The sequence below is a fragment of the Peromyscus eremicus genome, chromosome 4 (genome assembly GCF_949786415.1).
Source record: "Peromyscus eremicus chromosome 4, PerEre_H2_v1, whole genome shotgun sequence".
Classification (NCBI taxonomy): domain Eukaryota; kingdom Metazoa; phylum Chordata; class Mammalia; order Rodentia; family Cricetidae; genus Peromyscus; species Peromyscus eremicus.
Window position 1 is genome coordinate 106,292,531 of NC_081419.1, and position 24,964 is coordinate 106,317,494.

The 24,964-nt window shown below is 46.5% G+C and overlaps 1 protein-coding gene across 1 annotated transcript in view; it reads left to right on the forward strand.

Annotated features, from left to right (window-relative positions):
* The window catches only part of Cds2 (CDP-diacylglycerol synthase 2), a 49,280-nt gene extending 44,630 nt beyond the window's left edge, over positions 1-4,650 (forward strand). The window contains exons 10-13 of the mRNA XM_059261474.1: positions 582-734; positions 3,384-3,503; positions 3,879-3,982; positions 4,416-4,650. Coding sequence (XP_059117457.1) covers positions 582-734; positions 3,384-3,503; positions 3,879-3,982; positions 4,416-4,548 — 510 coding nt within the window. The 3' untranslated portion in view covers positions 4,549-4,650. The remainder of the gene's footprint in view (positions 1-581; positions 735-3,383; positions 3,504-3,878; positions 3,983-4,415) is intronic.
* Positions 4,651-24,964: the final 20,314 nt, after the last annotated feature.

Here is a 24,964-nt window from a genome sequence, read left to right on the forward strand (position 1 = left end):
TAGGAGCCCATGCATACCTTGTATGTCCTCTATGCCCAGGCACTAGTTAATACTAAGATTGGGGTGATGACTGGTAAGAAGTGTTGCTTCACTCAAGATCTTCTTCTGCATATCACTTGCCTGGAGGAGTGCCATCTTCTAGCCCTTTGGAAGACACCATTCCCTGCTGCTGGTCCTCAGGCCTTCCCCTTTCTAGTGTCGGCTGGCTGTCACTGTACCCTCCCTGCACCCCCACCGTGGCTTCTATGTACCACCGACTTTAGAGATTCTTAGCACAATGGGGCAGAGCTCCACAGGTTGAAAGAATTGTCTTACAGTTCTTTGCTCAGATCTTTCCTGGGATTTTTCAAGGTTTGTGTTTGGACATACATGTATAAGTACCCAGTGAAACATATGAACCTTTTGCTTAACAATTCAGATAAAATATATGTTGGTGAAACACAAGCCTCTCTTTGAACCCATGGCATACAGTGAACAAGGGTGGGAGGTACCCTGAGAGTCATGGCCAATCAGGTGCTGGCCCGCCGGGCTGGCTGTCTGTAACTGGTGTTCCTGCTTGCCCCTCTGCTCTCCATCCCCAGCTCTCCTATGTGATGTCTGGGTACAGATGCTTCGTCTGTCCTGTGGAATACAACAATGACACCAACAGCTTCACTGTGGACTGTGAGCCGTCCGACCTATTCCGCCTGCAGGAATACAACATTCCTGGAGTGATCCAGTCCGTTGTTGGCTGGGTATGTACGATGTACATGGGGTGACTGCAGAGACGCGTCCTCTTAGCTTCCCCCGTCCCAGAGCTCAGAGCTCGGTCAGGATCAGGGTGAGGACACCTTTCCCCAACTCCATGTCACTTAGAGGAATGGTTCTCAATTGTATGGGTTTCTAGAGGATCCTAAGATATCTCTAAAGGGCTCTGTGAAGTCCCAGCTGCTTTCCGAATAATATATGCCTCTTTGACTGGGATGGCATTTTCCCGATGATACAGAAGTAGTGGTGAAAACTTGGGCCACTGGATATGAGTTAGAACCACAGCACTGCCTGAACTAGCAGCTGATTCATGTGTGCCTCCTGACAAGTATAGATAAGCCAGTTGCTCTTGTGAGTGCCCTTGATGGGATTCTAAAATTAGTAACTTCATTAAAATATTCCTGATCTTGACACCATTTTAATATTCTCTGTACTAAATGGAAAATACACAGAAAACATTTCTGCCAAATACTGAAGCATAGAGTGTTCCAAGGAAAAATCACCTAGTTCTTCTTTTTTTTTTTTTAATTTTTATTTTATTTTTATATGCGTTGGTGTTTTGCAATGGGTGTTTGGTCCTCTAGAACTGGAGTCACAGACAGCTATGAGCTGCTATGTGGGTGCTGGGAATAGAACCCCAGTCCTCTGGATGAGCAGTCAGTGCTCTTAACTGATGAGCCATCTCTCCAGCACCCTGCTGCTTAGTTCTTGGTATAGAGTTTTTATTTGAAAAGACTTGGATGTAACGGACCTTTTTCTTGAAGAGTGAAGTAAGTCTGTCTCTTCAACGAGAATGACTGATAGCAGCTGTTACCAGGTGAAAATGAGAATTGGGAAGGCGTGCCCCTGTCGTGAACGTGGTGGCTTTCTGACGTCACAGAACAGAGTGTGACCTGGTATTTCTTAAATGATCAGTGTATGGTGTTCCACAGTCATGTCTGGATAAAAGATCCATCCACAGTACATTGTAGACCAATGGATTTATGTGAAGAAGCACAAAACATTCATCAAGAGGATTTCGGATTCCACACTGTAGCTAACCTTTTTCTGGCTTTTGTTTTTGTGAGACAGGATCTCACTATGAACTTGGAATCCTTCTGCCTCCTGCTGAGTGCTGGGATTGTAGGTGTGTGCCACCACCTGGCTTGCAGCTGTTTTTCTTCTCTTCCTGTGTGTGTGTGTGTGTGTGTGTGTGTGTGTGTGTGTGTGTGTGTGTGTATGAATATATGCATATTTTCAGGTGTGTATATATACATACATACATACATACATACATACATACATACGTGTATGGAGGCCTAAGGTTAATGTCAGAAATCTTTTTCAATTGGTCTTCTACCTTATTTTTTTGAGGCAGGGTTTCTTGAGTAAAGCATGAGCTTACCACTATGGCTTCTTGCAGCCAGCTTGCTCTGGGATCCTCTTCAGAGTCTGGAATTACAGGTGGCTGCCATGCACACCCAACATTTCCATGAATTCTGGGGATCCGAACTTGGTCCTCTTTCTTTCAGGGCAAGTACTTTAACCAGTGAGCATCTTCCCAGTCTGCCCCTGTGTTTTAAGGAACTATGCCTTGTCAAGTTCTGGTGAAAAGATAAAGAATACCCACAATTCTTAGAAGACTGCTGAAATACTTGTCTTTTTGAAATTACATTCTCTTTAAAGCTAAGGCTGAACTTCCTCATTTATTGCCTGCAAAACAGTGTAAGAAATTGATTGCAGAATTTCTCCTTTTGTTTGTTTGTTGTTTGAGACAAGTTCTATGTAGTTTAGATTGGCCCTAAACTCTCTCTGTAGCTGATGGTACCCATGAACTCCTTATCCTACTGCTTCTGCCTTCCCAGTGCTGGGATTATAGACATGTACCACTACTCCAGGCCAGAATATCTTAATGTCTACCATTGGGCCAGATGTTAGAGACTTAAAAGCATCCAGTCTTTTATTTTATTTAATTTTTTTAAGGCTAACTTCTTTTATATGTATGAATGTTTTGCTTACATGGCTGTATGTGTGTACAGTGCCAGTGGAGGCCAGAAGAGGGTGCCAGATCTCTTGTGGGAAATTTGATCACACTGTGAACCCTGAGATTGCGTTAATTAAATAAAATCAACCTTGGGTCAAAAGGCAGAGCCAGCAACTAGTTGGCAGGAAGTAGCCAGAGAGAGTTAGAGGGAGTCAGGAAAACAGATTGAGAAACGTGTAGGAAGTAGTAGGGAAGGACTTTTGAGTTTGGTGGCCTTTTTGGTTTGGGACGGCAGAAGAAAGCTCTCTTTTCTTTCAAGTTGGCTAAAGAGGAAGGTCAGCTGGTTGCTCCTTGGCCTCTCTGAACTAGCAGGTTTTCACCCCAGCATTCGACTCCGAGTCTTTATTGGTAAAATAGTAAGATTGAGATTTAGTTTAAAAACAACACAGATCTCCTTGAACTGGAGTTTAGGGTGGTTGTGAGCCAGTGTGTGTTAGAAACTGAACCCAGGTTCTCTGCAGACACAGCAGGTGCTCCTAACCCCCGGGCCACCTCTCCTGCCCTCAGTCTTCTGATTGAACAGAGAGAGGACTAGTTTTATTAACTTGTGCAAGCTTGGCTTTTTACAGCTAATGGAACATTCCTTGACTTGGATTTCCCTTACTCTCCTCAGAAAACAGTGAGGATGTACCCTTTCCAGATCCACAGCATCGCCCTCTCCACCTTTGCCTCGCTCATTGGTCCATTTGGAGGGTTCTTCGCAAGTGGATTCAAACGAGCCTTTAAAATCAAAGTAGGGAAGCGCTCCTCTCTACCTTACATCCCTCACCTCTCACCCCTCACCCCTTGTTACCTATCCATCTTGTCTTCTCTGCCCTGCTCCATCAGCATCCACCCCTTCACCATACCAGCTTATGCACCCTGGCACTTAATGTCTGCTCTTCTTGACCCATGTGCTGAATTTGGGGGGCAGTAAATGAAAGTAAAAGTCAGTTTGTAGTTTGTTAGTGTTTCAACAAAAGAACACGGTGTAAGTTACAGTTGTATTCTTACCTCTTCCCATCTCCTTCTCTACTCAGCAGGGTTTTGGTTATGGGGTAGATCTGTTAGTCTGGGCTTTGGTTGCCGGTGAGCCCAGGCTCATTCTTCTTTCCTCATTCTCTAACAGGACTTTGCCAATACCATTCCTGGTCACGGAGGCATCATGGATCGCTTTGACTGCCAGTACCTGATGGCCACCTTTGTCAATGTGTACATTGCCAGCTTTATCAGGTATGGTTCCACTCTATCCGAACCAGATGAGTGGATTTGTGTGTGTGTGTGTGGGGGGGGGGGGTTGTTTTTTGTTTTTTTTTTTTTTTTGAGACAGGGTTTCTCTGTGTAGCCCTGGCTATCCTGCAACTTGCCCTATAGACCAGGCTGGCCTCAAACTCAGAGGTTCACCTGCCTCTGCCTCCTGAGTGCTGGGATTAAAGGCGTGTGCCACCATGCACATTATTTAAGTATTGTGAAATCCTCAATTAGTCTCTTAAGTTCAGTACAAACCATCCTAAGCATGAGTATGGTTTTCAGTTGTTACTGTTTATGAGTCGTCTGAGGTCCCTCCCTCCACCAATAGTGAAGTCATGGATCTGAGTTCCACATAGATAACGGGGTTAGCGAAGTGGCTGCGCCCTGCTCAGGGATGCTTCATGTTCTGTTGTAGGGGCCCAAACCCGAGCAAACTGATTCAGCAGTTTCTGACGTTGCGGCCAGATCAGCAGCTCCACATCTTCAACACACTCAAGTCTCATCTGACTGACAAGGGGATCCTGACCTCTGCCTTGGAAGATGAGTAGTGTCCACCCAGGGCCAGGAGAGCCGGAGCAGGACTGAGTGAGGGGCAGGTCACCAAGGCCAGCCCACATGCTGTGACTTAGATAATGAAAAGCTTCAACTCACTGTTTTTTTTTTTTTTTTTAAATTGTGAGTTCTGTTTCATTTTTTAAAAATCTGTATATACAGTCTGTTTATAATGTGGGCTGTGAGTAAGCTTTAGCTTTGAGTTGCAAAGAAGTCACAGGGAAGAACCATTTGGGTTTCTTAAGTACAGGTATTGAACAACATGAAAGACAGTGTTGCCCAGCTCAGGGGGTCTGCTTGGTGGTTCTAACCCCACGCATCTAGTTGTTTCCGGGTTGTGAGAGGCCATACATTGGTCTCTGTCTGATGGTAGAGAGGCTTTCTCACCTGGCAGAGCTTCATCGCCTCGTGGCTTCTGCTCAACACCTGTCACTGGGGCTTCTGCAGGCCTCCCTGCCTGGGAGCAGTGGAGGGCTGCCTTCTGTGGACCTGAGGGAGGGAGGCTCACTGATCACATGAGTATCTCGTCCAAGCCAGAATCCTGCAGAAGGCACATGCACTTTGTTTATAGTTGGCTTTCACCATGCAGACCGAAAGAGGATTTCAGACTTCATTTTTCTCAGAAGGCATGAAGAACTTTCGGAGTCTGAAAAGAGAAACCCACACGGTAGTATTTCAAGTGTATGCAGTAGAATGCACTGTCACCACCTTTCCCTGCCACCCGGGCTCCAGTGGCTTCGGGGGGAGGTCTGCAGAGCTGAGGCCTTCGCATTTGTGCTGTGGGTTTGCTGCTGCTGAATTCTTTGGGGACTCCCGAGAGGTGGGGAGCAGAGGGCTTTGGTTCACACCCCCTTTGCCTGGAAGCCCACTTGTGTTGCTGCTCTGTTGTGTATATAGTACTCCTGAGGTGAGTGTATGTCCGTGTGTTTTAAAGTCCCTTGTTTCCTACATGATTTCAGTCACACCCGGACTTCCTCCCAGAGTCCCTGAGTCCTGCTTAGAACTGCGGCAAGGCTAATCTTCTCAAGGCTCAGTGTGCACTTTGTATGAATTGTGACCAGTTTAGATGTAGTTTGTACTTTACTGGGGGACCTCTTGCTGTTGTTTGTATAAACTGTGATTGTTCTTTTCCTCCTTAATCATAAGTTGAGATTGATAAGTTGAGAGGTTGGTTCTTTGTCAGGCCCCGGAGCAGGTGGCAGAGAGGAAACTTGTTCCTCAAGCGTGTTGACACCATGGTGGGTGCGGTGACTTGCTTTCAGCACCGTGGTCTGTGGCAGTCTGTCTTCAGATCAGCCTTCCTGTCCCCTCCAGTGCACAGACCGCTCTCAGAATGTCTGCCCTGCGCCACCATGCCTCCCACGTGGGAGGGGATGGAACACATTTTTGGCTCTGACCTTCAACTTCCATGTCAGCCTTGTGGCTTTTCTTTCTCGGCTCCCAGGGCTGCGTTGGACCTGCTGTTGCCTTGGGTTTGGTTCTTCGTGTGGCCCTGGATGGGAAGCTTTGCTCTCAGGGTTCTCCTTTTCTGACTTACCCTTGAAGTTGACCAGTTCTGTAATTCTACAGAAAAGTTCCTGTTGCTACTGAGTCGTGTCATGGGCACCCAAAAAAGGAAATACACCCAGGCGGATTTTACAGTTCCTCTTTGGGTTGAGTCAGTGTTGTCTTAAGATTTTCAGGTTAGGAATGAGACTGTCCTTTTCTGACTGAAGAATGACCTCAGATCACCAAACTAGATAGAGAAGGGCACACCAGTCCCCAGCAGCGAGACTCACTCCCGAGCAGCAGCGACTGAGGCTTGAGGAAGCAGTTGCTGGAGTCTGAAAAACTGAAACCCAGGAGCCAGAGGTTTTGATTCTTTTCTGAGTTCTCGGGAAAGAGGAGAATTTCCCAGTCAAGTAGCCAGGAGAGCAATGTCACCGTGTGTCTGTCCAGCTTGCTGTCTGTCCCATTGAACAGGCAGGATCCTAGAGACTACTTTAACATGCACCATGCAGATCTCAATGGCTCACATAACTTGCTTTACACTCATTTGTTTTGTCAGAAATAAAATTTTTGTGCCTTTCCTTGTCATGAAGTCAGTGTTTGTCCCTTTCATGCATGGCTTTGTGTTTCCAGTTGGGCGACTGTAAATACTGTGCAGTCTTAACTGGGAGGGCTTGGCTCTCCTGTTGTGTGCCCTCTACTCATAACAGCCTTCGGAGGCACTCAGATGAGAGCCATGGGGTGGAACCAGAAAGTGCTCCATCTCACAGTGTGCCTGCGTACAAGAGGATACAGTCCTTGTGTCCCCAACACTGGGAGTGCTGCGGTGTTCCTTCTCTCGGGCCCCAGAGGCCTGAGCAAGGCCTGAGCCAGGCCAGGCCTGGGCAGTGCTTAGATGGTTGTTAGCTTATAACTGGTAAGGTAAGGATTTGGTGAACAATGGGCTCCCAGAACCGAGGCTGACAGAGAACAAGCCAGGAAGTGAGTTCTGCTCATGAGTGTTGCCAGGAAACGAAGCCTTCCCTCTGTGTGCGTTTCCCACCCTCTTAAGCACCTCAGTATGAAAACAAAGCTCCTATTTGCATTACTTCTGAAAGTGAAGTCCTGTAAAGAAGTTGGGAGAGTGTACACACACACACACACACACACACACACACACACACACACACACGGCCTATTTCACAGTCTCAGCCTTTAGTTTCTGCTTTATAACCACATTTAAAATGTATGTATTCTTAATGTACTGTAGTATACGTGAACCAGGCTTCAGGGGTATGCAATCTCATATGTAATCTTACATAGGTGGACTGTGAAACTATTCTTACGATATTTCACCCATGCTTGCTTTCATCCTGTAACCTGGTCTGTATTATGCAAGAAAATTGGAGCAGTATATTTCAAAAGAACCATCAAAGACCTTACAGGCTAATTGCTGGGTTGGCAAGGGCCTGATTTGAATGAGTCCCTGAGTTCACTGAGCCCATGGCAAGCTGAGGTCAGTCCCTGTGTTGATGGGGCTGGGAGGAGGAGAGACTTAAGGGCTAGGACAGAGTGTCTCACACACAAGACTGTATGTTCCTTATGAAGTCAGCCTGAGGTAGATCTCCATGCGAGACTTTTCCTCACTACCAATGGGGATGTCACAGCTAAAAGTTCTTGTGTTAGGACCATCCACAGCCACGTTGTCTGTTGTCTTTCAGAGTATCATATCTGTGTCCACCATTCCTGCACACTGGGCTCATGTGGGGAGGAGGGTGGTTTCGCCTGCACCCAGGCTTGTTCTTTCCAGGACAGGGTGAGGAGGGAGGCCTAAGAGGGTGACAAGGTGGTTACTGCAGACGTAATATGAGATAGTCAGTGAGTGGACTCTTTCTGGAGCATGAGGTGCAGAGGGCACCCAGAAAGAACCGTCAGCTGCCCAAGAGAGGAGGCTGATTCTGGGGCCCAGCTTCAGACTCTTCCTGATCTTGGTAAATGAGACTTCCTTTCCTCTTTATCGCTCTAGGCAGTTGCGCAGCATCCTGTTTTTAAAGAGATTATTAGCTTCCACTTCCTGACTCAGTTTCCCTGGTTGAGTGAGGACCTTACAGAGGGTGCTGGGGTTTGGATCAGGTGGTAGAGGAGGGTCGTTATTTAAGGGCTTTGCTAGGCCTGTCTTCAGTGTCCTAGCCAGTCCTCATTCAAATTCTTTGAGTGTGAGCCCGTGCTTAGGAGCATTCATAGCTGCTGACCACTTCTGTTAGAATGTGGTCCACCTTTCTGCCCCCTCTGGCCTGCCTCTCTTCAGTGACTGGCAGCGACCCTACCTGGGCTCTGGGCTCTCCTGTGGGTAGCAGCTGTTACCATTGGGGTTGCTCCTTCACTGGGCAAGCTACTCTATTGTTTCCAAAGGTCCAAAGGCCTTGGTGTTGGGGCAGTTCAGAGGTGTGCTTTGGATGCTGAACTGTTGGGGTTATAGAACATAGGGTTGATTTTTGAGACTAGAAGGGCAGAATATGCAAAAGCTAGAGTTTTCTGACCAGTGATCTTCAAATCCATTGGCTGTTTGAAGACCCTGTCCCCATCCTTCCCATTCATCAGGTGCCTATCTGCCCGGCTCTTTATCTTATTCTCTAGCTGGTGAAATAGCAGCAGTGTGTTATTAACAATCGTAATCGTATAGTGCTTAATATGTGCCAGACACAGTGCCAAGGGTTTGCATGTGTTATCTCCTTTAATCCAGAAGATGCTCTGGCTAGGTGTTATCCCATCTTATCGATGGGAAAACTGAAGCTCTGTGTTAGAGATTGAGGACAATGTGAAGAAGACAGACTTGAGGCTCAGATAGCTCTACATCTGGCCAGGTTATAGGCTGCTGGCAGCCTTCACGTCCAACCAGCTGGCCGTGAGGATGCTTGTGAGGATTTAATGAGCTAATGCATGTAAGCACTTAGCAAGGTACCTGGCACATAGTAAGCACTCAATAAATGGTAGTTGCTTTTTTAGTTTATTTTTTAAACGGAGCCCAGTGAGTAGTTTGGCCCACACTGATGGGCTGCTGGATATTCAGCCACCACACTCTCACTGCCTGCACATAGTTTGGTGTTTGTGTCCTATAAAGTGACCACTGTCTATCCACACTTCAGCAGTCCAGTTGGGAAGAGCCCTAGCAGCAGCTTGGCATTTTCCGTGGCATTAAGGCCACCCTGACCAAGGGAAGATGTGAGGCTGCTTCCGTTCCTCTTTTCCCTGTGGTTGAGATTGCTCACAGGAAGGCTGTTTGCTCTGACCTGGGGGTGCCTCCACTCTGGATAGCAAGGGCCTGTCTTGCTCTGGACCCCACTTTCCCCAGCCAAGGCCTGTACTCTGTTGTACAGTTCAGGAATCCATGGTTCTCTCTATAAGTGGGTATTTTCAGGAATAGAGCAGGATAGAGAAAACGGTCCTGAGGCTGAGTGCACCAGCCAGAACCCTAAAAGCCCTGCCTATACTCTTGACACCATAACCGTTCCACCCTGTGTTTCTTAAAAGAACAGGTTAGAGCACGTGACCGTTGAGGACAGGTGATGTGTTTCTGTCTGTTCTAGATTAGCAGGATCACATATCACATAGATTATTAATCATGAATGGAGAAATGTTTAATCAGTTCTCTGAATGGATGTAGGGAATTGGGAGAGAAAATGAGAGAGAGAGAGAGAGAGAGAGAGAGAGAGAGAGAGAGAGAGAGAGAGAGAGAGAGAGAGAGAGAATGTGTGTGTGTCTTGGACAAGTCTTCACTTTGATTGAGTGGTATTAGTTAGCATGACCTAGGGGATTCTCAGACCATGTTAACAGGAACTTCTGTTCTGACTGTGGACTCTCCCAGGGTGTTAATGGGACCTGCAGGCTGGTTGCTGGAATTCAGACACTGGAACTTCCCTTGCTCTTCTGGACTTGTTGGCCAGCCCTGGCCCTTCTTTCTTCATTGTGCCCTCTGATGGACCTGCCTGGTCCTTTATCTGAAGAGAAAAGTCCAGTGTTAGCAGAAGTCCTGGGGCACTGATTTCCTAGACCCTGGCTAGGCCCAGCTCCATAGCTCTTGAAGGACTTTGAATGAACACAGCATTCAGAAAGACTCAGCACACGGCCATGTGCCCCAAGTGAAAGTGTGCTTTTAGATGTCACCTTCTTAGCCATCTCTGCCCTCCTTACTAGAATCTTTTCCTCATCCACTAGGCTTGTGTGTTGGTTTTCCTGGCTTTCCTCAAAGGAACACTGATGTAGGAAAAGGGGTAAGAGTGTTTTTGCAGTGAGCTGAATGTGCACATATCTATGAGAGTCCTTTGTGTGAGATTTCTTCTCATGTCTTGGTTTCTGTCGTGGGTCACACTGAGTGGGTGTCTAAGGCTGAATACAAAGGGAAAAAGAGCGGAGGCAGGGTTGCCAGTCAGACCCTGGGAGGCAGCAACTTTGTCCAGCTCAGGGACTCCTGAGAAGCTACGGGGACAGCAACAGGACCGAGAGCAGGGGACTGGGTGGGAGTCACACAACCAAAGGTAGACTCAAACCTGTTCAGTGCTCCTCAGTGGCTGTAGGGACCAGAGAGCACTTCAGAAAAAATGTCCTGGGAGTCTAGGGGCTCATTGGCCCCTTCTAGAGCCTGTGTGGACTCAGATCTCAGCTGAAGTTTAACACCTTCCGGATGGCAGTGGGGATCACAGTGGCAGGGCAGAGCACCCCAGTTTCTCAGCCTCGTCCATTGTGTAGAGGGCCCTGCTGAGTCCACTTGTCTTACACTGCCTGCCTGCTTTCCTACCCTCGGACTCGGGGGACTGGGGCGCAGCACTTGGCCGTGTGGAATCCATGTGACAATCCTTGGGTCTCCCCAGATAGGTCTGTGCTTTTGTGTTCCTGTTAGACCACTTCTCCAAGCCAGGTTTCGCTAAATCAGTGTTTTCACGATGTCCCACCTTTCTCTCTGCACTTAGGATTGGTGTAGGACACATGTAGATTCTTTTTAGTGCAGTATAAGAATGTGATATATTGTATATTGGAAAGTATTTACCTTATTTATATACCTGAATGTTCCTATTAAACAAATAAACATATATTAAATTCTAGATTGTGTGTGGTTTTTTTTTTTCTTTTTTCTTTTTCTTTTTTTTTTGGTTTTTTGAGACAGGGTTTCTCTGTGGAGCTTTGCGCCTTTCCTGGAACTCACTTGGTAGCCCAGGCTGGCCTCGAACTCACAGAGATCCGCCTGCCTCTGCCTCCCGAGTGCTGGGATTAAAGGCGTGCACCACCACCGCCCGGCTGTGTGTGGTTTTTGATGGGAGAAGCCCTTTATAAATTACATGTATGGATGTTTTGCCTGCATATGTGTGTGTGTAACATACAAGTGTCTGTTGCCTGCAGAAGCCAAAAGATCCCCCTGCAACTGGAATTATGGATGGTTGTGAACTACCATATGGGTGCTGGGAATCGAACCTGGGTTTTTTAGAAGAGCAGCCAGTGCTCTTAATCTCTGAGCCATTTCTCTATTCCCAAGAGGTTGCTTTCTGTGTTTGTTTTTAGATAGTCTTACTATGTCGCTTAGGCTGACGATTGAATGTAATATCCTTTGAATGCTGGGGTCATGTATATCACTGTTTGTTTTTGTCTTTACTGCCTGTATGTGTGTGTGATGTATTTGGATGTGTGGGCACGTATGTGGAGGCCCCCAGGTTGATATTGGGTGTCTTTATCTCCTCATTTGCTCTCCACCTTATATACTGAGGCAAGGTCTCATGATGACCCCATTGCTCAGCTTTTGGATAGTCTGGTGGGTTCCCTGTCTTCTCTCCCAACAGTATGGGATTATAGGCAGGCTGTCCTGCCCATCTAATCTTTATGTGAGTTCTGGGGGTCTGAACTGAGGTTTGTACAGCAAGTATTTTTACCTGCTGAGCCATCTCCCCAGCACTGGGGGAGTGTTTTTGGTTTTGTTTTTTAACATATTAAAAACTTTAAAATTAGATTCATTCATTTTTTATTTATGTGTGGGTGTTTCCCCTACATGTATGTATGTGCGGCACTTGCATGCCTGGTGCCCACGGAGGTCAGAAGATGGCATTGGATCCCCTGCAATTGGACTTACAGATGGTTGTAAAATACCATGTGGGTACTGGGCATCAAATCCAGGTCCTCTGGAAGAACAAACAAGTGCTTTTAACTGCTGAGCCCTTTCCTCAACACCCAGGAAGTTTGGAAAGCCGAAAGTGGGACAGGAGTGTGGTGACCTGGTGTGTTTACTTCCTGCTACTGGGGTGGGCACTGTGTCCAGCCAGTGTTGCCTTCCAAGGTACTGCCCGCCACCCCTGCTCCTAGGGGCATCTCTGCCCCTGGTCTTAGTGCCAGCTCTCCTGGTCCTCTTCTCATCCTTGGGGTTGCTCCTTCTCAGCCTTCCTTCTAAGTGGCTCATCACTTGTCCATCTCATGGATGGGCATTCTGCCCAAGCTTCTCTGCCTGTTCTAGTTTTCTAGGTGTTCCCATCATTCCGAGGTCTTCGGTCACTACATTCCCATGTTGCCGTAGCTCCCAGGGCCTGTGCTTGCAGGTACTTCTTTACATGACCAAACCCAAACTCATGGCCTTTTTGTAGCATGACTTCTTTTTTTTTTTTTTTTGGTTTTTCGAGACAGGGTTTCTCTGTGTAGCTTTGCGCCTTTCCTGGGACTCACTTGGTAGCCCAGGCTGGCCTCGAACTCACAGAGATCCGCCTGGCTCTGCCTCCCGAGTGCTGGGATTAAAGGCGTGCGCCACCACCGTCCGGCTTGTAGCATGACTTCTAATTGGACTTAATAATAAAAACCCGGAATCAGATATTGGGGTAAATGCTGAAAGATCAGAGAAGTAAAGGAGCAGCCACTAGAGAGACTTCTTACCTCTACCGAATCCTCAGACCCAAAAAGGTGAGAGACCCTGTTTCCACATATGAAAAATATCGAGGAGTTTCAAAAAGTCCTGGTACCCAGGTAGCCGAGGCCAATTAAACCAGAAATGCTGAGGATCAGACCTGTACATCTTATTTTTAAAAAGCTCACTCTGGTTCCAATGTGCAGCAATGGATGAATAAGAGCAGTTGACTCTCCCTGAAGGGAATGCAGTTTTCTGACATCCTCCATCCTTCACAGTGGCTGGCACCCTTTGCTGGATCATCCCCAGGATGCTCCGAGGGGACCCTTCTGCTGTAGCCATGCTCTTTGAGCCAGTGGTGGCCCATGGTATAGAGTGATGATGTGTATCTCTGGTACCTCTGCCCAGTCCTTCTGGCACCTCAGAGTTGCAAATGTCTTTAACATTTCCCATCTGTCTCCTTTGGCCTCCTGGTTTCTTTGTCCCGAGTTTCTCATCATTATTCTTAAATCAGACTGCTCCTCGAGTCCCCCTACTGCTGTGCCGGCCAGTGTCTGGATATACGTTTATCCTTTTGGGATTCTCTATCGCTTCCTGTAGTTTTGTGTGTGTGTGTGTGTGTGTGTGTGTGTGTGTGTGTGTGTGTGCATGCATTAGAGGGGATGTGCATCTTCTACCCTGAAGATCCCCAGAACCACTTGTCAGGAGGCAGCTGTTTCCTCCACTGCCTTCAAGGGTCCTTTCGCTGCCTGCCTACCATGGTGGTCACCGTGCAGAGGAGCCAGGCAGGAAGCTCCATAAATGACAGGCACAGTCGCCCATGAATGCCACTGGTTACGAGAGAGCGTGGCTGGTCCCTTCCTCGGGTGCAGCCGTTAGCCCTGTATTTTGACTAGTTCAGGCTTCTAGGACAGTCACAAGAATAGCACAAAGAACACCCTACATCCTTCAACCAATTGCCCAGATGTTAACATTTTGCCACATTGTTTGTGTTTTCTCATGCACTCTTTACATTTTTTTTTTTCTGAACTCTTTGAAATTGTGGGCATAGTGTCCCTTTACTGATTTATTCAACTTTCATGTTATCGTAGTGTGTCCTTCACAGTGAAATAACATGAATTTCTTTTTTGAACAGTTAGAAGTTTTCTTGGGTGGGGATGGTTTACACATGTAATCCTAGCAATTAGAAGGCTGTGACTGGGGAGTTACAAGCTTAAGGCTAGCCTGGGCTACATAGTAGAACTGTTTTTGAAGAAAAAAATGGTTTTATTGCAAGCGATAAAATGCAGAAACACCAGATTCTCATTTTAAAGTAGAAGTGTTGCATCTTCTAGAACTTTCCTATTACTACACTGTTCTTTTTGCTGTTAAAAAAACAAAACCAATTTCCAGATCCCAAGTAGTAAATGCACAACTTGTAAAAACTTTTGTCATGGTTCTGAGGCCTGCCCTAGTTATTGTTCTAAATTTTCACTTGTAGTAGTTTAAGAATTACATTTTTTGTTTGTTTGTTTGTTTTTCGAGTCAGGGTTTCTCTGTGTAGCTTTGCGCCTTTTCTGGAACTCACTTGGTAGCCTATGCTGGCCTCGAACTCACAGAGATCCGCCTGCCTCTGCCTCCCGAGTGCTGGGATTAAAGGTGGGCGCCACCACCGCCCTGCAAGAAGAATTACATGTTTTGTGTGTGTGTGTGTGTGTGTGTGTATGTGTGTGTGTGTGTGTACACACGTGTCTGGGAATGTCTGTGTATGTGTGTTTGTGTGTCTGTGTTGGTGTGTGTGCTGGTGTCTCTGTGTGTGTATGTCTCTGTGTGTCTTTGTGTGCATGTCTGTGTGACTGTGTGTTTACATATGAATGTGTTTATCGTGCTTTTTAAAAAAAATTCTGATTTTTTTTTAAGATTTATTTATTATATGTACAGTGTTCTGCCTGCTTGTATGCCTACACACCAGAAGAGGGCACCAGATCTCATTACAGATGGTTGTGAGCCACCATGTGGTTGCTGGGAATTGAACTCAGGACCTCTGGAAGAACAACCAGTGCTCTTAACCTCTGAGTCATCTCTCCAGTCCTGTTTGTTTGTTTTATTTGCTTATTTACTTTCTAAAGAGAGAAAGAAAGGTGTGGAGTTGGAAGAATGGGAAGGTGGGGAAGATCTCGGAGGAGATGAGGGGGGAACAATGATCAGAAATGTACTGTATGGTTTTAGATAGTAACTCATAAGGGAAGCCACTTTGTAAAGACCCCTGTCTTCCCAGGAAGGCAGTCTCTGAATCAAGACACCTTCATCTTGTAGGATGACGTCTAGAGAGTACTTTGTTTTTTTGATGCAGGGTTTCTCTGTGTAGCCCTGGTTGTCTTGGAACTCACTCTGTAGACCAGGCTGACCTTGAACTCAGAGATCCGCCTGCCTCTGCCTCCTGCATGCTGGGATTCAAAGATGGTGGAACAAGGGGAACACTCCTCCATTGCTGGTGGGAGTGCAAACTTACACAGCCACTTTGGAAATCAATATGGCAGTTCCTCAGTGCTATACCACTCAGGTATATACCCCCAAAACACCCTATCCTACCACAAGGACACTTGCTCATCTCTGTTCCTAATAGCTTTATTTATAACAGTCAGAAACTGGAAACATCCTAGATGTCTTTCAACTGAAGAATGTATAAAGAAATGTGGTACATTTACACAATGGAGTATTACTCAACCGTTAGAAAAAAATAACATCATGAAATTTGCAGGCAGATGGATGGAACTTGAAAAAAAAAAAATTCTGAGTGAGGCAACCCAGACCCAGAAAGACAAACATGATATTAGCTGTTAAGTAAAGGATAACCATGCTACAATCCACAGACCCAGAGAAGTTAAAGAGGAGAGGTCGAGGGGGTATCATGAACCTCCCTGGGAAGGGGAAATAGAATAAATTTTGTGGGTAGACTGGGGGTGGGTGGTGATGGGAACAGGAGGAATCCAGTGGGGAGGGTGGGACAGAGGTAGAGAGTACAAGAAGAGAGAACCGGAATAGGTGGGCATTTAGGGGACTATCTGGAAACCTAGTGTCATGGAAACTTCCTGGAACTTATGAGGGTGACCCTAGTGAGGACTCTTAGTAATGGAGGCTATGGAGCCTGAACTGGCCATCTTCTGTAACCAGGCTAGGCTTCCAGTGGGGCTGTGACACCAACCCTGCCACAAAACTTATGGCCCACAACTTGTCCTGCTTGCAAGATCTGCTGGGGCAATAGTGGCTCAGAGCTTGTGGGAGTGGCCAATGACTGGTCTAATTTGAGGCTCATGCCACGAGAGGGAGCCCATGCCCAACACTGCTTAGATGGCCAGGAAAAGGATGCTGGATGGCTCAGGGTAGAACCAAACACAACTACAGCAAAGTCAATGAAATGATTCCTGAAGAAAGTGGAAGACAGAAGTAAAAGCCCGATGCTGCAGAGGAAAAACAAAACAAAAGGGCTGTGGATGGGGGCTGCAGATAGGGACTGTGAATGGGGCCTGTAAATGGGGGCTGTGGATAGGGGATTGTGGATGGGGGCTGTGGATGGGGGCTGTGGATAGGGGATTGTGGATGGGGGCTGTGGATGGGGGCTATGGATGGGGGCTGTGGATGGGGGCTATGGATAGGGGATTGTGGATGGGGGCTGTGGATGGGGGCTGTGGATAGGGGATTGTGAATGGGGCCAGGTGTGGGCTTTCTTGTAGCTAGACATTTGGGAGGGAGCGGCAGAGGGTCCTAAGTTTGAGGCCATCACTGGCTGCACAGGAGATCCTGTTTCTAAAAAAAAAAAAAAAAAAAAAACAAGGACCATTAAACACACACTTTCCTGTAAAAATAATGTTCCTTTTGGATTTGAATGAGCTGAACTGCAATTTTCTCCTATATTACCGGGCTGCATCCAAACCTTGTCTGGGGACTCTCCTTTCAGAGACCTGCCTAGTAGTTCCCACAGGAGATAATTTGTATGTGTGTCTTTTTCTGGAAAGCTGCCATCCCCCTTCATCCCTAACACTGTGACCACCTCTAGTCCCTTATTTATAAGTTTGAGTTGACCTAAAACTTTTTAATCATAGAAATTCCTTTAAAGTCACAAACTTTACAAGTTGGTCCCACTCACTAAGGCAGGATGTCTTCAAATGGCATAATCATTTGCACGTTTCCACAGAAGGTGTTTATTTCTATGATTAAAAATCAATTAGCTTGTTTACAGCTGATTTCAATGATTTAAGGTTTGGATAATTTTATTTTTGGTATTAAGGATTTTGTTTACACGTTAAATCGTTTCCTGATAATTCAAACAGAAATAGAGAGAGCAGGAACAGCTGTTAAGAACAGGAACCACCCAACTCAAAGATGTACAATTTTCAAACCGTGACAAAGGGAGGGATTTCAGCATGGGCTTCAAAATGCCCGGATGCACAAGCTGTCTGTCTGTCTGTCTAGCTAGCTACCTGGCTTATCTATCTGTAATAGTTACTTTCCTGCCGGGTGGTGGTGGCGCACACCTTTAACCCAGCACTCGGGAGGCAGAGGCCTCTGAGTTCGAGGCCAGCCTGGTCTACAAAATGAGTTCCAGGACAGCAAGGACTAAACAGAGAAACCCTGTCTTGAAAACAAAACAAAACGTTACTTTCCTGTTTGTTGGGTAACACCATGACAAAAGCGACTTATAGAAGAAGTGTATTTGGGCTTATAGTTCCAGAGAGATAAGAGTCCAGGACGGCGTGGAGGCTGCAGGCGGCAGGCATGGCAGCTGGAGGGGAAGCTGCAGGCTCACAAGCTCCAAACAGAGAGAGGGAATTGGTAATGGCGTGTGGCTTTGCAACCTTACAGCCCACCCCAGTGACTTACTTCCTCCAGCAAGGCCGTGTCTTCTGAACCTAACCAAACAGCACCAAACGGGGACAAGTATTCAGACATTGGAGCCTGTGGTGGGCATTCTTGTTCAGACCACCATACTATCTATCTGTCTGTCTGTCTGTCTATCTATCTATCTATCTATCTATCTATCTATCTATCTATCTATCATCTATCTACCTATCATCTATCTACCTACTTACCTATCTATCATCTGTCTATCTATCTATCTATCTGTCTGTCTATCTATCTATCTATCTATCTACTTATCATCTATATACCTACCTACCTATTTATCATCTATTTACCTATCTACCTACTATCTACATACCTATCTACCTAAAATGTATCTGATTCTTAAAAAGGGAGAAGAAACCCAGAGCAACCCTGCTGTATTTGTTTAGTGACGGAGATGAATGTTTCACAGCAATAAAGGAATTGTCATTTACTTTGTACGGAGTCTTTATTACACAGAAGAATTCCTGAGAAGTTACCAGCTTTAATCCTGATCATTTGTAAAGGAGAAGGGTTTGCACATGCTTGGCAGGCACTGTCTGAGCTACATCCTCATTTCTACAATATGTGAACTCTTGTCTGGTACAAATTTGAGGGGCCCCTTGTGGGTTGGAGAAGAAGAAATGCCCTCTCTTTCTGCCCCATCTCTTCTTTGATGGAAACACTGCTGTTCTTGGCCTTTGCAGTTTGAGAGACTTGAGTAAAACACAGTACCTATTTAGAAATATATATGTGTATATGTATATTCGTGTAACAACAATTAATGAAAAGGGAGGCCATTAATTTGTAAGAGAGCAAGAAAGGGTATTTGGGAGCATTTGGAGTGAGGAAAGTGAAGGGGAAATGTGTAAGTATCTAAAAAAAAAAATTTTTTTTTTTTCAAAAACAAAAACATCCAAACCAACCATCCAAACCAAAGACGCAGTACCCACTGCAGCCAGGCAGTGCTGTTATAGGCCCAGCAGAGGGCAGCAGTGAATCGGGAGCTAGACTCGCGCTCCAGCACAGGACACAATTGAGTAGGATCACTGGCTTTTCTGCCTTGATGAAATTGCTCAACCACTCAGCCTCCTCTGTATGAAGTAGAGGTAACTGAGGAAATATGCAAAGCACTTGTCCAGTTCCTAGCATCTAATAACGGTTGGCCAGAAATTTCTATTTGTAACGTGATCACTATGGTCTGAGAAGTGAATCTCTTTCTACGTAAAGGAAAGAACGGGCATCCGTCTTCCAGGGAAATTGGAGTTGGATGTTGCAGCTGTATGTGCCTAGAAGTTCAGTCGTGGGAACAAAGAGGGAGGCAGGTTATAACTACTAGAGTTGACTTAGCTTGGGCACCCTAGGGCCAGCTGGTACTAAAAGTACATTGTGATGTTGTCGGCTGACTATTTCATGGCTTTGTCCAGATTGGCAGCCAGTGCTGGACCTCCCTCCACAGACGTCCTAACACACCTGGAGAGGTGGATGGCTTGTCCTGTTTCAGTTGGGGGACTCCTGATTGGCTGGGTGGCTCTGGGCAGGTTAGTTACCCTGTCTGCGCTGTGGTTTTCTCACTACGTAACGAGCAATGCAGTGCCCACCTGTAGTCATTATTTTTCCTCACTGTGTAACGCAGTGGTTCCCAACCTTCCTAAGGCTGTGATCCTTTAATGCAGTCCCTCATGTTGTGGAGACCCCCAATCATAAAATTATTTCATTGCTGCTTCATAACTATAATTTTGCTACTGTTGTAAATATCTGATAACCCACAGATTAAGAACCACTGGATAATGAGTAATGCAGTGCCCACCTGTATTAGCTACATTTCAGCAATGTAAGGGAGGGGAAGGCTATTTGGATGCATAGCTTTGAGGGATACAGCCCACCATGGTGGGCTAGACATGGCGGCTGCAGTGTGGCCATCTGCTTCCAGATAGTGACAGGACAGGAGGCAGGCAGCGCCTCGTGTCTTGTGAGACCAGGAGGCAGAGACTAGGACTGGAGGTAGGTGTGAGACAGAATCCTCAAAGGTCCATCCCCCTGGCCTGCATGGAAGCACCATGTCCCCAAAGTTATCCAACCTTTCCAAATGGTACCATCAGCTAGGGACCAGGTACTTGAGCCTGTGGGGGACATTCTCCATTCAAGCCATAACACCACTCCATGCAAGGGTAAGGACTGAATAAGCTTCTGCTCGAACAGGGCGTGTCTAACCTCTGGCACACAGTAAATTTTCATAAGCACTAGCTGTAGTCAACTTCGTAAACCTAGCCAGCTGTGGGTGGTGGCTCATACCTGTAATTACAGTGTTTAGGAAGCTGAGACAGGAGGAGTCCTCTGAGTTCTAGGCTAGCCTGATGATGCTGAGTTCCAGGCCAGCCTGGAATACAGAGTGAGACTCTGTTTCAAATATCCCAAAGTGAAAGCCACTGCCTCCAGCAAAGCACTGGTATTTCCCTTTGGCTCTTGTGGTCTATGTGAAGAACTTGGCCCTTGTTTCATTTCTTGTTTTTTGTTTTTGTTTTTGTTTTTGTTTTTGTTTTTCGAGACAGGGTTTCTTTGTGTAGTTTTGGTGCCTGTCCTGGACCTTGCTCTGTAGACTAGGCTGGCCTCAAACTCACAGAGATCTGCCTGCCTCTGCCTCCTGAATGTTGGGATTAAAGGCGTGCTCCACCACCGCCGCTGCCGCTGCCGCCGTCACCCGACTCATTTCTTTTCTTTCTAAAATAATTTATTTATTTTTTATTTTAAGTGCATTGGTGTTTTGCCTGCATGTATATCTGTGTGAGGGTGTCAGATCTTGGAGTTACAGACAGTTGTTAGCTGCCATGCAGGTGCTGGAAATTGAACCCAGGTCCTCTGGGAGAACAGTCAGTGCTTGTAATTGCTGAGTCATCTCTCCAGCCCCCTTTGTTTTATTTCTTGTCTCAGCCTTTCACCTTCCTTTCTCCCATCCACCCAGTCTGTGTAGCCATGTCTGACTTGAATGTGCCATCTTCCTGCTCTAGTCTCCCAAGTACGGGACTGCAGCTGTGCACTCCCACACCGACGTTAGCCTTCCCTGTCATCTTGGCGACCCCCACACTGACATTAGCTTTCCCTGTCATCTTGGCAACTCCCACACTGACATTAGCCTCCCCTGTCATCTGGGTGATGGCCCTGTTGTGGGCAGGGAGTAAGCCCCAGTCTGGACCAGCATGCCCCTGAGCAGCACTCTCATAGTGGCAGCACACAGAACTCTTCATAGTGGCCACTCTGTGTTGTGGGACCTTTGGGCAAAGACTTTCTTTGTGTTGTCTTAAGTACGGGAGTACAAGGAAGCTATAAAAACTGTCGAACGACTCTGAGCCAATAAGAAGGGGCTTCTAAAATGGGACATTTTGAACATCAATCAGGATAATTCATGGGATTGATTGAAATGTCCCCATTATATTTAAGTGTGTGCACCCATAATGACACTGAAACACACTTCCGCTACGGGATGATGTTAGTAACTCAAGCCGATTTCTAAAACTGGGGCATGCTAATGGTGGGAAGCAGCAGTGTCTGTCTCTCTTGCCTTTTCTAACAAACTGTGTCCTGCTCCTGAAAAGCCTGCTGCCTAAACACGAACGAACTAACAACCTACATGGTAATCTTAAAGCCTGTGAAAAAGGAGACACAAGTGAGCAGGGAGATGGAGCCATATGCATGCCCCCCCAACCCCGCCCCGTTTTTAACTGAACATGGGCCTAAGGGCTGCACATGTGAGGTGAGGAGAGGACTCTGCCACTGAGTTACATCCCTATGAGGTGTGTGCTAGTATGGTGGTTTGAAAGAAAATGGCCCCCAAAGAGAGTGGCACTATTAGGAGGTGTGTCCTTGTTGGAATAGGTTGGAGGAAGTGTGTTAATGTGGAGGTGGGCTTTGAGGGCTCGAATATGCTCAAGCCATGCCCAGTGAGACAGTTTACTTCCTGTTGCCTGTGGTATCAAGCTGTAGCTCTTCTTGCACTCACGGCTCCTTCTTGAGCATCATGTCTGCTTGCATGCCACCATGTCCTGCCATGATGATAATGGACTGAACCTCTGAACTGTAAGTCATCCAATTAACTGTTTTCCTTTGTAAGAGTTTCCATGCTCATGGTGTCTCTTCACAGCAATAGAAACCCTAAGACAGCTAGATTAGTTAGTTATCCATGTGTGAAAAGTTACTTCCCATTGGATTAAAAGATCTGTATCAGGTGGATTGTGGATTTGGATGTGAAAGGTAAAACAATCAAACTTTGTGGAGTTTTTTGTTTGTTTGTTTTGTTTTTCCCAAGGGCTTGAGGGTAGGACAGTTTCATGCAGCTCAGGCTGACCTTGAACTCATTTTGTAGACAAGAATGACCTTGAACTTCTGAGCCTACTGCCATCACTCCCAGATTTATATGTATTGGGGATGGAATGCAAGCCTTTGTGCATGCCAGGCAAGCACTTTACCAACTGCACCACATCCCCAAATGACAATGAAGCTTCTGGAAAAAACCTAGGATGCCACTTCATGGCCTTGGAGCATGCGAAGATTTCTCAAGCTTGCTGGAAGTCTATGAAAGACAGTAGCTAAATTGAAAAGCTATTATGTTGGATAGCTCAAGGGATAAAATAGTTAAAAGCTGCTTCTTCCAGTGTTATCTCTGTAGATGTTTGGTCTCCTGTTGCTTTATTTGGGCAATTTTTCTCTTATTGATAACCTGCTTGTATATTTTGGTTTCCATTTTTATGTTTTTTTGTTATTTGGTTTTTTTGTCTGTTTTTTAAAGGGGGAAGAGAAAGAATGGGGGTAGAGTTGTGTATGGGTGGGGATGTGGGAGGATCTGAGAAGAGTTAGGGGGTGGGAAACACATGATCAGAATATATTGTGTGAAAAAAAATTGTTTTTCAATTAAAAAAAGAAAAACGTGGTTCTCCTTAGGTTAGGAAGGTGGCTCCCTAGAACCCATCTAAAGCCACGTGGGTGTGGTGGCCTGTTGGCAACCTCAGCACTTGGGAAGCAGACAGGGAACCCCTGGAATAAACTTTCTGGCCAGGCAGGCCAAGAGGAAGACACCCTGCATCAACCTCCAGTCTCCACATTCCCACACACACACACGTGTTCACAAATGTAAGCACACATACCACATACATACACACCCCACCTGTAAACCCGGTTCTTGTCTTTGAAGTATATTTGAGTAAACCTGATTATTTTTCTTTTTCACGTTGTTGGCGCCCTACTTTGAAGAGCTGGCTCAATGGCTGTCTTGTCTTTTTTTTTTTTCCCATTGAGGCATGCAAGCATGGTAACCTGCTTGACCTGGGTGTGCACATTCTGTCTTCTAAGAATACACTTGGCCACCTAGCTCCTTCACCAGCACAGACTGTACACACAGCCTTCACCTCGGACCCCCACCTGAACTGGGGCTACACTTATACCCCTTTTGGAACAATGGGACTTGTCTCTTCCCCTCAATGACCATCAAACTTGGACAGTTTCTATTCAGATATATTCTCAATATATCCTGGTACAGGGTAGAGGCGGCTGATCCAGCCTGAACTGGTTTTGGGTGCATGTACAACAAGGCAAAGTTATGTCCTCAATAACTTGTGGAGGGCTGGAGAGATGATGGTTCAGTGGTTAAGAGCACTGGCTGCTCTTCCAGAGGATCCAGGTTCAACACTCAGCACCCACATGGCAGCTCACAACCGTCTGTAATTCCAGTCCCGTCCACCATTGGGGACAGAGAGGGGTGAGTATATCCTACAGCTCAGCTCCCTTCCTCCACTTACACAGTGTGAAGACCCACAGAGGTTTCCTAGTGAGAACTTACAAGCTCAGGTCCAAGAATCTGAGCTTGCTTTACCCAGCAGGGCTGCATAAGGGGATGATTTGACCACGGGCGTGGTTACCAGGTGTTTGGAAGGGTCCACACTTGGCTGTGTGGTGTGCTTTGATCTTGCAATGGGGAGGTCTTTTGCCCTGCCCCTTGGCATTGTTATAAAAAGCCCTTTTGAATAAATGGAAGAGGCCATTGGGTAGTGATCCAGGCCCTCCTGAAGCTATCCTGTGCTTCTGTCTTTCTTCTCGTCAACTGGGTCTCTCTTTCTATCTAATATTTTTTATCCTTCTCTCATAAGAACCTTCAAAAGGCGGGAGCTGGCCTCCTATAACACAATCCAAGCTTCCACCCAGGAATAGTCTATTCCCATGGGCGGGTCTTCCTACTCAGTTAATACAAGAAAATCCCCCAAGGCCTGTTCAGAGGCTGTCTTCCAGGTGACTCTGGGTTCTCTCAGGTTGGCAACACTAGCCAGCGAAGCAATTGAGCAATGAGAACCTGGGTGGGGGGAAGAAACATGGTTCTCCTATGCGTCACCAGCTCAATCCTGTCATCAACATACTGAGGTCGGGGAATTTCAGTCAGTGATGATTCTGATAAGTCCTGTGGGGAAGGGAGGGTAGAGGTTTCCGAGAACACAACCTGAGGCATTTAGGGAAATGGAGAAGCTGCTGTATAGAACTCTATCCTGACTATTCACTGGCTTCTGAAATCCTTCCCCTCCTCTCCCCTCCCCTCCCCTCCCCTCCCCTCCCCTCCCCTCCCCTCCCCTCCCCTCCCCTCCCCTCCTCTCCCCTTTCTGTATACTACGGACTAGGTATGTATAAGGAGCCTTGGTCCGCAGGCAATGACAGGAGTCAATGGCCTGGAATTGTCCTTTCACTTATGAAAATAATAAGCAGAGACAAAGAAGTCATCCCTTGGCCCTGATTAATCAGAAAGATAGATGTTCAAATAGACCATCATAGGGCTGGGATGCAGTTTAGTACACGAGGACCTGAACTGATAAAATAATGATAATCGTAAGCCATTACAATACTATGTGGGGAGATTTATTAGCAGTTTCAGTAATGTTTTGAAAGCTCTCCACAATGAAGCTTGTTCTGTGACTAAGATTTCATTAGCACCATTTTGTTTACTCCCTAGAGCATCTCTGACAGTGAAATGTGACGCTCGCTGCCTGCTTCATTATGATATTGAGCTCCAGGATTTAGTTGTTCACGACCCCAAGACAGTCCTCTTGCCTAACCCTTCAATCGAATGTCACTTGTCAGCTGGGGGGGTGGCTCCTGCCTGTGATCCCAGTGCCCGAGGGCTGAGGAAAGAAGGATTGCTGTGAATTCGAAGCCAGCCTGGGCTGCAGAGTGAGATC